This window comes from Benincasa hispida, chromosome 1, assembly GCF_027475165.1.
Source record: "Benincasa hispida cultivar pf3 chromosome 1, pf3_genome.v1.1, whole genome shotgun sequence".
In the NCBI taxonomy this organism is placed as follows: Eukaryota; Viridiplantae; Streptophyta; class Magnoliopsida; order Cucurbitales; family Cucurbitaceae; genus Benincasa; species Benincasa hispida.
In genome coordinates, this window is record NC_143478.1 from 7,708,245 (window position 1) to 7,722,883 (window position 14,639).

Below are 14,639 nucleotides of genomic sequence, written 5' to 3' on the forward strand. Positions count from 1 at the left end.
ATCTGTCTTCATCATTGATCCGTCTCTCTATCTCCAGCCCCTACGTCCATCTTCATCGTCGATCCGTCTCTCTGCTTTCGACCGACTACATCCGTCTTCATCGCCAGCCATACGATGTCACATCTCTGTCTATCTTGATCTCCATCTTCGTTTGTCTTCGCATCTATCAGCGTAATTCGTTGCTGTCTTTAGCTTCGATTTCGTCTGTCCCTCTTTTGGATCATTCGACTTTCGACATCATCTTCGCGTTAACATTATGAGGTATCCTTTTGGTTTTTTCGCCTAGAAATTTCTTTAAGGCTTTTTTGATTTGATCATTTGGTCCATGTTTAAGGATGTTTTAATGTATAAAGTTTATGCCTTCTAAATATGTTGTGTTTGTTGTTTTTTGTGCTTTTATGTTGACTACTATTTTCAACCGTTGATATTTGAAGTTTTTATTTGTTGAGTTTTGATAATTCCTATAGGGGCAAGGATATTTATTACTTCATGTTTATGTTTGTTTGGTGTGCCCATTTTCTCATGTATCAATGCCTTCTAGTTTGATCCTTCTTTTAATATAATGTTTCGTCCTAGCTTGTTGTAATGAAGCCAAATTTGTCTTGTGATTTGTGGAAACCATTTTTTTTTCTTTTCGTCTGAATTCACGTTGTCAGGTAACTAAATTTTATTTAACTTGAATTTAATTGATAGAAACTTTATATAGAGAGGATTCCAAGGATTGAAAAAAAATAGGTAATTGTTTTTATCCAATTGTTTCTTTCATCGAATTATTCAAAACAATAATTTTCTTTTCAGAGGCACCTGAATGTTTTCATTTTGGAGGGGCACGATTGTACTACATCAAGACATTAGGTATGTTCAAGATCTGAATATCCATTACCAAGATGAGAAAATCTTCAAAAGTGGTATTACGTTCATTCTGTTTTGACATTATCCTTGTAAAAAATTTACATGTTCTTCAGAAAAAAAAATATATATATATTTTTGTAAGCATCCAAAGCATTATTTATTCATCAAGATTTGATTGGGGATGGTCGTGGGTGTGAGTTTATTATTATTATTACATTATTATTTTTCTAAGTGTTATGTTTATGAAGTTTGAATGTTGTGTGTGGTGGGTTAAGAGTTTTTCATACGTTTAATCTTAATATAATAATGTGCTTTAATATCGCTGCTTAATTAAATCGTGGTAAATTTGACGCTTTGGATGTGCTTTTTGGAGTCATAAGCTCACAAAGCATGTCAATTGAACATTCTCCTATTATGTTCCTCAAGATTTTTTTTTTGTAGACCTCTATATCATATATGTAAACATTATTCTATAGCATACTTCTCTCTCTTTTATGTAACAAAGAATTTATGTGAATTTATTCATATATGTAAACATTGTTTGCTTTGAATTTATGCGAAAACTTTTTTTATTTGCTTAATTATTATGTTTTAAATTTTAGATTATTGAGATCAAAATTTAAATAAAAAATAAAAAAAAAACAATAATGAAAATGCCAAAAAAACCAGTTTCAAAATCAAACTTCTGACGATACAATGTGTCGTCAGGAGAAACATTCACTCCTAACGATTTTTTTACGTCGGCAGGAGACCCTATCTCCCAACGGCATATATTAAGCGTCGAGAGTTTGTGCGAACTCTCGACTCTAAGGTTGCATGTGTCGGGAGATTAGCTCCCGACGGTGATTCTTCGACTATTCTTCCGACGATGCTAACAACATCGGGAGATTATTTCTTGACGAACTTTTAGTTATTTTCCAACGATTTTAGACATTGAGAAACTATTCATTTCTTGTAGTGCAACTAAGAAATTTTCTTTTGGAGTCATATTCAATCTAGCAAACAATTGTTTGGTTTTTGTTTATATGACAGCCAATTGTGTGTATTGTGAGAAAGGTTCATTATCCTAGATTTCAATATTATATATAATCTTTTTTTTATTGGGTGATTTCAATTGGGTACAATGGATTCAATCTATAATAACAATTTTTTTACCTTCAACAACAACAATAATAATTAACAAAATATTTAGGAAAATTATAAATAACACTGCTCTAAGTCCTACCTATTAGTTTCTTTGTCTCGATCGTAATTTACTTCTTAGAAATAATTTTAAAATTTGAGCCCATTTTTAAAAACTAAAAAAGAAACAACTTATTTTTTATATCTAACTTAAACAGTGAGGAAAGATATCATTATAAAGAATTTGTGAGAAAATGATATTATTAGTTGTCATAAGTGTTTAATTGTTTAGTTTTATAACCATTTTATTCTTTATTTTTTGTTTTTAAAAAATTATGCATGTTTCCATCTTTTTTTTAATAAATTTTGTTTACCTTCCTTAAAAATATTTAAGAGGCGTTTAGGATAAGAAGTTAGTTATTATAGTCTTAGAATAGTTATTGCCGTAAACATACTGTTACATTTGTATCTAAGCTAAACTTGAAAAAAACTAACTTTTTTTTTTAGTTTTAAGAAACTAGGTTTTTTTTTAGTACAACTAGTTGGTTTTTAAAAATGCAAAACATTGCAAACTATATGTGAAATATAGTATTTTTAAATTAATCTTCAAAAATAGAAAATAAAAATAAAATGATTAACAAACAGGACATTAGTTTCCGTCTTGTGTTCTCACAATTTCTTTATGATGGTTCTTATTTTTCCTAATAAAATATTTGAATTCCTTTTTTTTTACTCAACGGATGGAAACAAAGGAACAAACAAAAACAAATGATTAAAAAAGAGGCATAACTAAAAGTAGAGTCTATTCATGGTGGGTGTTCTTCAAGCTGCAGAGTTGAACAAAATAATCTTCGAGCATGGATAGTTAGATCATGCGAAACAGAGTGAACAAAACCACGGGATTGGAAGTCATAAAAATGACATCAATAAACATTTAGATCTCATTAACTTATCGACATTTTTCAAACAAGAGATTCCAAAAAATTTTGGAATCAAATTTAACCAAGGGGAGAAATATCAACCTCTAGAGACTCTAAGCAATTGTACCATGTTGATTGATATTCATACAAGAGAACATTTTTTTATTAAAGAAATCTAACTTTTTTTGTTCACATCTGACCATATAAAATTAGCACTACCACAAAAGCAAGTTAATCTTAGATTACATATTTTTTTATTTATATAATTATTGAATTTTATTTTAGCCATTTATATGCACATGCATAAAGGTTAACTATATGGATTATCCACGTGGAAGCCACGAACTAATGTCTATAAGCTCTAGTTTCATGTAACTTCAACTCCAATTTCTACCCACCCAATAATATTTAAAGGTAAAAAATTATAAACTATCTATATTTTATAGGAAAAGTGAAAAGGATAAGGACTTCACCTTCTCTAAATATTTCTTTTTCTTGGTTATTCCTATTTTTTTATATTGTAGGACTACGAAATTACTATTAAGCAGATAAAAAAGGGACAAACAATAACCATTTAGATATGATTTAATTCTATATATTTACACAAAAACAAGGAACAAAAGACAAGGTTAGTTGAAAGATAGTTAGTCCAAAGATGCAAAGTGCCTCTACTTTTTCAAGATAAGAAGTGGAAAAAAAAAAAAAGACCTCGAATCAATATTTGAGTACCACATACACACTTCGGTGCTAAAGAAATTAGTGTCATATTCTTTGAAAAAGAAAAAAGAAGAGGAAGAAACTTAGGTCATATTCCCATAGGAAGTTAAAACCAACTTTTAGTAAAAGGATTTCTACACATATAGTCTTGATTATAACCCAATATTACATTTATGTCTTGAACTTTCCATTTTTTTCATAAATGTCATAGTGAGCTAGGGGCGAGCATTGATCGGGTGAGGTCGGTTTTCATTGAAAATCAAAATTGAAACCGACCAAATCGATTTAATATACGAAAAAATCGATTTTGTCGAATACTGAAGTAAACCGATCGTCTGACTCGTGAGACGTAAGACACTGAGGCATTGAGGCATTGAGGGGTGAATCGTGAGATGTGAGGCACTGAGGCAGGTTGAGGGATAAGATCGCTTCATTTAATATACGAAAAAACTATTTCGTTTTCCCTATTCGTGAATTGCGAGACGTGAAACACTGAGGCAGACTAAGGGGTGAAGCCATGAGGACTAACTAGGAGAGTAGTGGAGTGGGTTGTGGCCTATGAGATCATGGGCTGGACGGTTGGGCAGTTGGGTAGTGGGTTGGATTAGGACTTAGGATTGGGTATGGGTTAAGTCTTCGGATTCCCGAACTCTAATATTTCATATATTATATCTATTTATTATTATTATATAATATATTGAAGTAAAATATATTTAAAAAAACCAGACGACAGCGTTGGGTTCGAAGCAATCATCGGTTGATGCAGGTTGGTTTTTTCTAGTATTTTGAAAAAATTGACCCGACCGTCTAATCAAAAAAACCGACCTCTAACGTCCGATTCGACTAGTTTCGATCATTCATATCGATTTTTCGAGTGTCCATGCTCACTTCTATAATGAGCTTCATATTTTCAATAAAGTAAGTGACATTTTACTATTTAACCCTCTAAATATTAAAGAAAATAAAAAATGCAAAAGAGGTAAAACTTTTCATATCCACCCACACTCCATAAATGATTTCTTTTAAAGAATTTCATTTTTCCCTCTCATCTTTTCATATCCAGCTCACACTTCGTCTTCTTTAATTTCTCTCTCAGAACTCTCTCTCTCATCTCTCCATCGTCGCCTCCCTCCCTCCGTCCACCTTGCCACTATTGACGATGCGCCTGACAAGATCCAATCGTCGCCTCCCTCTGTTTAGGCCATTAAACAGCTGTCGTCACCTTCTTCCTCAAATCCGTTGTGTAGAGCAAATCTTCCAATGCAGGACAAGCAGATCTGACTCATCTTCTGATGTGTGGTGAGCAGATCTGGTGCGGGGCATTTTTTCTAGCGTCGGGCTAGGAGTTTTGGCGTGGGGTGATTTTTTTGGCATAGGCAAGCAAATCCGACGTGGAGTAAGTAGATCCAATGTGCGATGAACCATTTGCGTGGGATTCTGGATGATGACGGTCGACGGTGATATATAGGATGGGTTTATATATATATATATATGTATGTATATATGTATTATGATATATATTGTCATATAGGGTTTTTTGATATATACTGTTGTATGATGATTTTTCATTTTCGATATATAGGATGGTTTTTAATATATAATGTGATATATATATATATATATACTATGATTTACATATATTCGTTTCCAATCTTATTAGTATATTTTATATATTGTTTATAATATTTGTAAACATCTAAGGCAAATGTTCTAACATATATTTAAAAATAACCATGAATCTATATATGTATAAAAATCATTTTACTAGTATATCTAAAAATACGTTTAAATATCATATATTGCTTTGAATATTTGCAAACATCTAAACTAATGTTCCAAGGTATAAAGACATACATATCAGAGCAACGGAATATCAATACCTAATTAGAGGTGCATATATATCATAATACTTGGGATATATACATCAAATAAACAATGAAATATATTGATATACATATCAAACATATTTGTATTCTAAGATTTATTTAAAAATAATCATGAATATTTGAGTAGATATCAAATATATTTCATATATTTGTTAGAATGTTTCAAATAAACAATGGAATATATTACATGCACAAGTGAACAAACAATGAATATTTCACATAATATAAAAAAAGAATATGAAAAACAAAATGGTGATTTGTGTCAAGACTTGAATCAATTTCTAATTTCTATATTGTGGTATATTTCAAATATTTATTAGAATATTTTCAAATACTTAACAAAATTTTCTGAGATATATTTTGAATAACCATGAATCTAAAAAAAAAACGTAAAACCAACGAAAATTAAAAAAAAAATTCATTAAAACGCATTTTCTCTCACAAATTAAAATAAATAAAAGGAAAAATCTCAAATTATCTAATCTCCATTTGAAAATGTTAAAAATCATATTAAATGCATTTCCTCTCTCTATAATAAATACATTAAGAATGTTTCGTAAATAGAAAAATATATATAAAAATCAAAAATAAAAATAATAAAAAAATGATAAATTTGTCCAAAAATAATACTAAAAATCTTTCATGAAAAAAAATCAAACATAAAAATATATTTTTTAAAATATGGCATAAAGAGAATGTTTTAGGTAAAAATCCCTTAGCAAAATGGTTGGCACAAGCGGCCTTGTAAAAGAAAAATATACGAATGCTCCAAATTTAGTACAAGAAGTTTGCATAGAGAAGAATGTTCATCCCTCGAAAGAAAAGATTATCTAGAAAGAAACATGAGGTCACAACACATTTTTTATCCTTGAAATTTTATAGTTTGTACTTATTCAATCGATGTGCTTAACAACTTTATCCTTCAATTTAGCATATAGTAATTTAACCTTCGTACTTCTAAATATGACACAATCTAGTCTTTTCCATAATAAGTCTCATCAAAATCAAGTATAAGTGGTAATGTAAAAAGTAAATCCTAATTAATTGTTTTTGTTATTGTTTACCTACTTTCCGTAATCATAATGAGATATAGAACCCATCTTGAAATTTGTAATGAAATTATATAATCTGATTGAAGAATGAAAGATACTCAATTTGATTGTGGTTTAAAATTACGTAAAACCCTCTACTTAATGTAACATTATGAAAACTATGAATTTGACATTTATTGCTACCTTTATCGTTATCGTTACTGTTTGACATTTAATGTAACAATAACGTTAAAATATAACAGATACATAATTTTAGATAAACACAATCAAAATCAATTCAATTACATTTGTGGTTTTAAACATATTTCAACTCATCATTCAACGAAATCTCATTTCGATTACACCCATTTTTATTACGATTTGGTAAACGTGATCTAAAATGAAAACACCAGAAAAATGCTTTATGAAAAGGTTCAGAGACCAATTTCACCAAATCGTAATGATTTCCGACGAAAAGCTATTAGAGCTCCATGTAGATTTGGCTATGGGAACACAGCTTGCTTGTCAATGTGAACAGATATGTAGTCGAGTAGAGCCGTAGAGTTAAAACAAATGTTAGAAGTAAGCTAAAAAAGAAGTCTTAACAATAATAAACAACAGTTACCAGAAGCTTTATATCAAAACTACTCTAATAATGATAATAATAATTTCTTAAAAAAGAAAAAAATTCAACTCATCTTGACAAGAAAAGTTTGAATAATTAGTCATGTAATTGTTCGAACATTGACCTGCATAGACGAGCTTTTGCATAAGTATCAAACCTGCATTTACAAGTAAGATTAGTTTGTACTCTAAGGCTTTGCAAAGAGTATATATTAATGCATTTCCATTCTTGACCTCAGGAGTGTTTTTGGGAAGAAGAATGCAATTAATTGGATAATATTCTAGGTTAAATCCTCTTACCTCACTCGTAATAAACTCGGGTCTTCCCCTATGAACACATTATCATTTTAACAAATAATTCATAAACTTGTTTCTCCTGGAGGCTACTTAGAATACACCAATTTTAGCATTGTTAACTATAATGCCTCACAGCCAAATTTGACCATCAGTTAAACGAGCCTAGACGACTCAAACTGCACCTAACGGAGAGAACGCGACCAACAATAATTAACAAAATTGCATTGAATCCCTCAGTATTGTCAGCAGAATTACACTTTTTTAAAAAAGAAACAAAAGGTACAACATAATTCTACCTCCTGATTGTTATGCAAAGAAGAGTCTGATCGAGTTCATACAGAGTGATAATATGATCTTAGTGATTAGTTCCTCTCTCATTTCCTTCACAGTAGGTCAATAACAAGCAAAGAAAAAGAAAAAAGAAACTTTTTTTTCTTTTCCTGTGTAAAACTAGAACAAACATGCGTCCCCCCTTCCTTTGCGAGATTCTCTAGAATCCCTTTCTCCCCACCCCTCACCAAACAAAGTCAATCAGGTAGTGTAGTAGAACGTCAATTCACCTGCTTGATATGATATAACAGGCGAGGTGGTATCTTATTCCTCCTTCTTATCTGCTCGGTCGAGTGCAGCCAATCTTTCAACAAGCGGAGGATGAGAATAATGATATGCGGAATACCAGGGATCTGTATTCATTGCAGACAAATTTTCCTCCTGAAATATAACTTTTGTTAGTTTAGCATGCAAAAAGATTGTATCACCAAGGTTCTTGTTTAGTATACAATTAAATACGCAAATATGCCAAATGTGACAAAACGATTTTACCACCAAAGGTGCTTGGCTTATTCTGTTTGGAGTCGGTTTTTGAAGGAGCTTGATGTTAGTTTGGCTTAGACTCAGAGGCTACAGGAATAGGGTTGAGGAGTTCTTGCTCCACTCTCCTTTTCGAGAGAAAGGAAGGTTTTTGTGGCGAGAATCAAGACGGGGTGCTTTCCTATTCAATTTGAAAACGCTTTATGAAGGAGCTTGATGTTAGGTAGATGTAGAGGTTACGTAGATATGATTGAGGAGTTCTTGCCCCCTTCTCATTCTCCTTTTCGAGATGAAGGTTTTTGTGGCAAGCGGGATTGTTTGGTTTGGAGAGAGAAATGATAGAATTTTGGAGGGTTTGAGAGACCTCTGTGCAAGGGTTGGTCTTGTATTCGGTTCAACATGTTTCTGTGGGCATCTATAGCTAAGTCTTCTTTTTTTTTTTTTTTGTAATTATTTGCTTGGGTCTTATTTTGTTAGACTGGAGGCTTTTTCTTTTCATTTTTTTTAAATACAAGTTGCCTCCCTTTTGTGGCTTTCACTTTTTCTATGCCTTTAATTCTTTAATTTTTCCTGATCTAAAAAATATGCAAATGTGCCAAAAATCAAATTCAATTGCTCAAACCAAAGCAGGTAAAATTGAAGCTGTTAGGATACCGCCTAACAAGGAAATTCTCAATAACACAAAAACAAATAAGAACGGTAAAAGATAGATTTATATTGCAATATCAATAATGAAACTACAATATACCATAGCCTTTCGAGAGGGTTACTCTCTCCTTCAATTCCCCAAAGGAAATTCCCACAAAATTCCTCGTACCTTTCTCAAACCCTTCCCCTTCTACTTTTAGTAAAAATACCTAACTAACTTACTAACTATTTACTAATATGCCCATCCTAATATTCTACTAATTATCCCAACAAATTCCTAACTAGGGGTCTTACAGAAGCAACCTACCATTGGCAAATAAATTTCCTTAGTTAACTCTATCTGCAAGAAAACTTTTGGATTATCTGCTGTAATGGCAGGATTGACGCATGGGGAAGGAGAGATGATGATAACCAAAAGTCCGTGTAGGGAGTTCAAAAAATAGGATGGAAACTATAGATAAATAATAACCTGTAGTTTGACAAGACCAGCACGAAGAGCTGCAGAATAACCAAGTTTCTTTGCAAAGGCATCAGCCTGCATGTGGTCAAAGAAGAAATAATATTTGAAGATCAAAACCCACTTACAGATAGAGGATATCAGAAAAAAGTAGCCGCACAAGTTTCAGACATACCTGGAACTCAAAAGATCGGCTCACAAGGTTGAGACCAAAGCTTACTAGGTGCTGGAGAGGTATTACAGTGTGCTGCACAGCCAAAGGCAACGTAAGTGCACATATTGAAATTCTGTTTAAAATAAATTCCATCTCATTTTTCCTAGTTATGACATTTTTAGGTTTTATATAGCATTTTAATGTGCTTTCCAGGTCATTGGAGTAAACTGATTCATTTGCATAGGGTCAAGAATTCCTGGAGAATGAAATATTTAACTGTAAACTTCAGATTGAAAATGAAATGAAGCAGTTAATATTGGACTGGGACAGTCGGGAACTGGAAATTGACACAAACAACGCACACATTTTGTATACTAACGTATGGGAAAAAGAAAAATCAAAATATCATATTTAAAACTAGAAAACGTAACCAATTGCATTTGAAAATCAGGATGGTAAGAAAGATTAATAAGATGCATGGGTATAAAGCCAGAATTTATTTGAAGAAAAAATATATATAGTAGTTACACATGAATATAGCTGAAAACCACAACTCATCAGTAAGTAGGGTCAACATAGCATGTCAACTTTAGATTTATGATTCAACATTCTATTTTATTCACACCTGAAATATGATGAGTCCAATAAGCACTGGCTGAGTATCAAACCCAAAACTTCGAAACAAATCACTGGAATTCCTCACCAAGGTATAGCCCCCAAATTGCAAAAGTGTAAGAATCTGCTCACAAACAGTTAAAAAAATGAGCCTTCTAAAACTTGAAAGGAATCTGAATGATGCCAGAAAATGTCTTGTTGAGACACTTTCTTGAATAAGAAATTGCAAGATACCATTAGTGAAATGGGATCAGCAAACTGCAATTACTTGACCATCAACAAATAATATGTGCATGATATAATCAGCACTTTACTTATTCTCCGGAACAAGCATAACAAGAAGAGAGCAGCTTGAGGTGCTATAGTTTAGAATGCCCCTCAATTACTTACAGTGTTCGAGAAAAAAAAAACCCTCAAGAAATATTATAGCTGTAAACTTCAAACTGAAAATGATATAAAGCAGTAGTTGACAGTGGAAATAATGCAGTCAGGAACTGGAAATTAACACAAAACATGCCCATTTTGTATATAAATGTACAGGAAAAGAAAATTATAGTATCATATTTAAAACCAGAGAACATATCCAATTGCATTTGAAAATCAGGATGGTAGGAATATTAACAAGATCATGGGCATAAATCCAAAATCTAGTAGCTGATTGTGAGAGCACCTGATGTTTTACGGAGTGTTCAAAAATAAATAAATAAGTATATATGTTTTTATATAGAGAGAGAGAGAGAGGGTGGATGCAACATGCTACTAGCTATGAAGTTCGATTGTGACCAGAACTAATCTCAGTATACCTGTAATGCAATGAATGAGTACATCGTATGATTTAGCTTCCAATGCCCCAACTCGTGTGCTATGACAGCAACAATTTCCTCATCATTTTTGCACTGATGAACAGAATGGGAAGAAAATATAAAGTTACTATGAGCAAGACATGAAGGGAGGAAGGAAGAGAGAGAGAGAGGGAGAAAAGAAAAAAATTGAACAAGTAATGAAGTACTAAAATATACTGTACAAGATTCTGTCCAAAAACAGTGAAGGCTTTGATATGATGAAAGGATTTCCACATCATTTCAACTTACCTGTTGGATCAAGGTATCATAGAGGACAATTCTCTTGTTCTTGAAGAAACCATACATGTAAGCCTGCATGGACCGCACTAATTTGATGAGATCATCGTGAAAAAAGAACCACTAAAGGAATTATTCATTAGAAACCAAGTTTGTATATATTATGTAATCGTCCAAAAGGATCAAAACTAATAACACTAGATATTTATATAAAAATTCCAAATCACTTTCTGAATAACACACTCAATTGCTAATTGATAATGCAGGCAAAAAGAAGAAAATGATATAGATAAGATAGCAAAACACAAGTAAATATGCGATAAAAAATCAAGAATCTAAAGTAGGTGAAAAGAGTTTTACATTGCTATGACTTGATCTCGTGGATCCATCAACAACAAACAACTTCTTCAGTGGGAACTTGAGGGAGGAAGCAAGTTTCTCAATCTTCTCCCTGAGGTCACCTGGAGGAAGCTATTTTCACAGAGCATTAAAGTGGAATGACCGAACGATAAAAACACTATCTAGTCATTAAAAGCTTTGATCAGATTATACAATTTGGGTACTCACAGGGGTAAATTTATTGAAAAGAGGGGCTATAAGAATGGGATAAAGGGTCATCATCACAAGAGATAATGTGAACATAAACGCCCAAAGATAGATGGCAAGGTAAGGGCCTCCTTTCTGCATACAATCAAAAGATATTATTAATTATTGCATATTACAAAAGAAAAGAGAAAGAATACAAATGCAGAAACAAAGTGGTAGATAAAGTGAATTGAAGGGAGAAAAGAAATCCAGGAAATATAAAACAACTGTGTAAACTAAAACTACTATCTTACATAAGTTTACCTGTACTATTATAATGATTGCAGAAACAATTGGTGGGCCAATTAAGATGGACAACAAAATCCCTTTAATCATATCCCTGAAGAATAACCATATTGTTTGCTGTAGAAGAGATATTAAATACGGCATTAGGAAAATAATAAGGAAGTAGACTGGACAACATCAGAAACTTCTAAGTGCTTATAGTGGAATCCCACAGGAAAAATAATTGCTCACTACAAAATAAAATTGGACATCTTCCATTATTAGTGAGATTTATCATTTTCAGAAAAAGAAAAAAAAAATGCATACTTTATTAAAACCATGACGGGATTCGATCACAAAAGTTGAGTAGAGAGAAAATGGTAGATCTGTAACCTGCAAACCAGTCCAAATAAACGATCAATGTTAACCAACTTCAAATCATAAATTTCACAAGTTTACTCTGTAAATGAAAATATTTAGAACTTCAAAACCAAGCATCAAGGCATTAGTGAAAGAAATACATAACCATATAAAATACATGAGGGGAATAATCCCAAAACTAAGGAGATAAAGAACTCCAAAGTGAACATTGAAATCTAACTATTTCTAACACTTCCTAGCAACGTCTATCATTGTCATTGAGACTCTCATTTCTTTCTTTCATTTCAAGTTAGCAGGATTTCTTTGATTCATGAATTATAGTTGAAAAGGATAATGCATATACTGAGTTTGATCTCCAATTTAAATGCAACAAGCAAGTTTCGAATTCTACAGTCGAGAAATATAAATTAGTTTTTGCTCCTGTTTTTGGGGCCCCCAAAACCCTCATCACAGAAAATGTTTCCAAATCCAATTTGGTAACATTAAAATCAATGGGTTAGACGACAGCATGCAGTTTTGTACCGCATGGAAACAGAGTATGATGCTCTCTGTAAAACATGGGGATCAAACTATATGAATTGTGGTTTTCAAAAAGCAAAGCAGATTAAAGCAAACTAAATTGATAAAATTCTCTATTTCTAGGACATGGAAACTAAATTATGATTTATGAGCACACCTGTGACCAAATCATGACCCCAGCTAGAAATGCAAGAGTGTGGAGAATTTCATTTTCGGCATTGAGGCCAACCAACACCACAAACTCTCCAGATTTCTGCATGGCAATGGTGGGCAATATGAAATTATCAACGGAAGTAAAGAAGAAACTTGAATGAATTAATTCACTTACAAACTTTAATTACTCACCTTCCAAAACCATGGCAGTACTCCAAGAAAAAGTATAGCAGAATCCATCACTATAGTTACGAACTCGTGAACAAAATGGAAGTGGCTGAAAGTTGAGAGGCACGTGTTATAAAATTAAACACCAAAGTAGATACAAGTTCAAATTCAGGGGAACCTTTAACAAATCTGACTTTCAAACAAACCTTTTATCGAGACTGTAAGCCCGGGATTTTTCAAATTTCTCTTGGCTTATAACTCCTTCCAGAGTTTTGGGAAGAGTTGGCAGTTTCAGAGCAGAGTGTTGCCGAATATCCAAATAAGTTTCAAAAATATACATTGATATCATAAAACCTGAGGATAAAAATACATCCATCAGAAAAGCAGTTACTGCATTCCTTTCCTCTGTCAATCAATTGACCACCTCTATTCTGACAACTAATAGAGAAGTAAGATCACAAGAACCGATTTACACACATAAACCCGTAAAATAATTTCTTTCTTCAACGACTTGGCTCAATTCGAATAGAAACCTTGGCTCTAAGTGCGTTTGTTCAGATCAAACTATCCGATATAAAACTCATTTCCAAATCAACTTGCCACAGTCCCGTCATTTATGAACTGAAAGCTAAGATAGTACAACTCGACCATTCAAAAGCATACAACAATCATTCCCAACCACTAATTCGACTTACAAGATGCCATTCGCGAGCATTTCCAATACCTAAAACCTCAATATCAATAACAAGAACGTAAAACCCTAACAGAAACATAAAACTTCTGAGAACCTTGAAAAAATAAACGAAAACTTAAAACATACGAATACGTAGTAAAGCTCAGTGGATCTAATGGGCTTCATGATCGTCGAGGTTACGAAAACGAACAAAAGGTAGCGAAAACACCGACTCAAAAACCAAACATCGAGCATCTAAACAATAATACGAAAGGATTACATGCATAAACATTGACAGAAACAAGAAATGGAAGAAGAGTGAGTACCAACAACAGCTTCCATGTACGGAAATGCCATGGTGAAGGAAGGTAATCGATCGCCGGAGCTATGCAAAGAACGAACAAATATCGACGGTGTGTTGCTTTTGCTTGGCCGAGGAGTTAAATCTTTGGAAGATATATTAATATCAAAAGTGTCCCAACCGGATCGGTTCGTTCGGTTTTCGGGTACCCGGGTCACTGCTCCGTATGTCCCTTTGATTATGAGCAATTTTTTGCCGGTCGTTGCCACGTCATTCTCAAATTTGACATGAATTTTTATTTTACACCGTCAAATCAGCTAGTCACGTCATTTAAGATACTTTTTCTATAATAATTATCTTAAATAAAGTACATTTGCGTGACAAAATATTTGGTAAAAAAACAATTTAATAAAGAAATATGT

At 32.6% G+C, this 14,639-nt stretch overlaps 1 protein-coding gene across 1 annotated transcript; it reads right to left on the reverse strand.

Moving 5' to 3' along the window:
- Window positions 1-7,651: 7,651 nt before the first annotated feature.
- On the reverse strand, window positions 7,652-14,390 carry ATSTE24 (Peptidase family M48 family protein). The gene is made up of 14 exons (XM_039018850.2): window positions 14,243-14,390; window positions 13,450-13,597; window positions 13,268-13,352; window positions 13,080-13,175; window positions 12,350-12,415; window positions 12,062-12,160; window positions 11,780-11,893; window positions 11,573-11,683; window positions 11,225-11,287; window positions 10,937-11,029; window positions 10,144-10,257; window positions 9,540-9,611; window positions 9,377-9,442; window positions 7,652-8,160 (listed from the first exon to the last, which is right to left on the reverse strand). The coding sequence occupies exons 1-14, from the start codon at window positions 14,271-14,273 to the stop codon at window positions 8,044-8,046; spliced, it is 1,275 nt and encodes a 424-aa protein (XP_038874778.1). The 5' UTR covers window positions 14,274-14,390; the 3' UTR covers window positions 7,652-8,043.
- Between the last annotated feature and the right edge of the window lie 249 nt (window positions 14,391-14,639).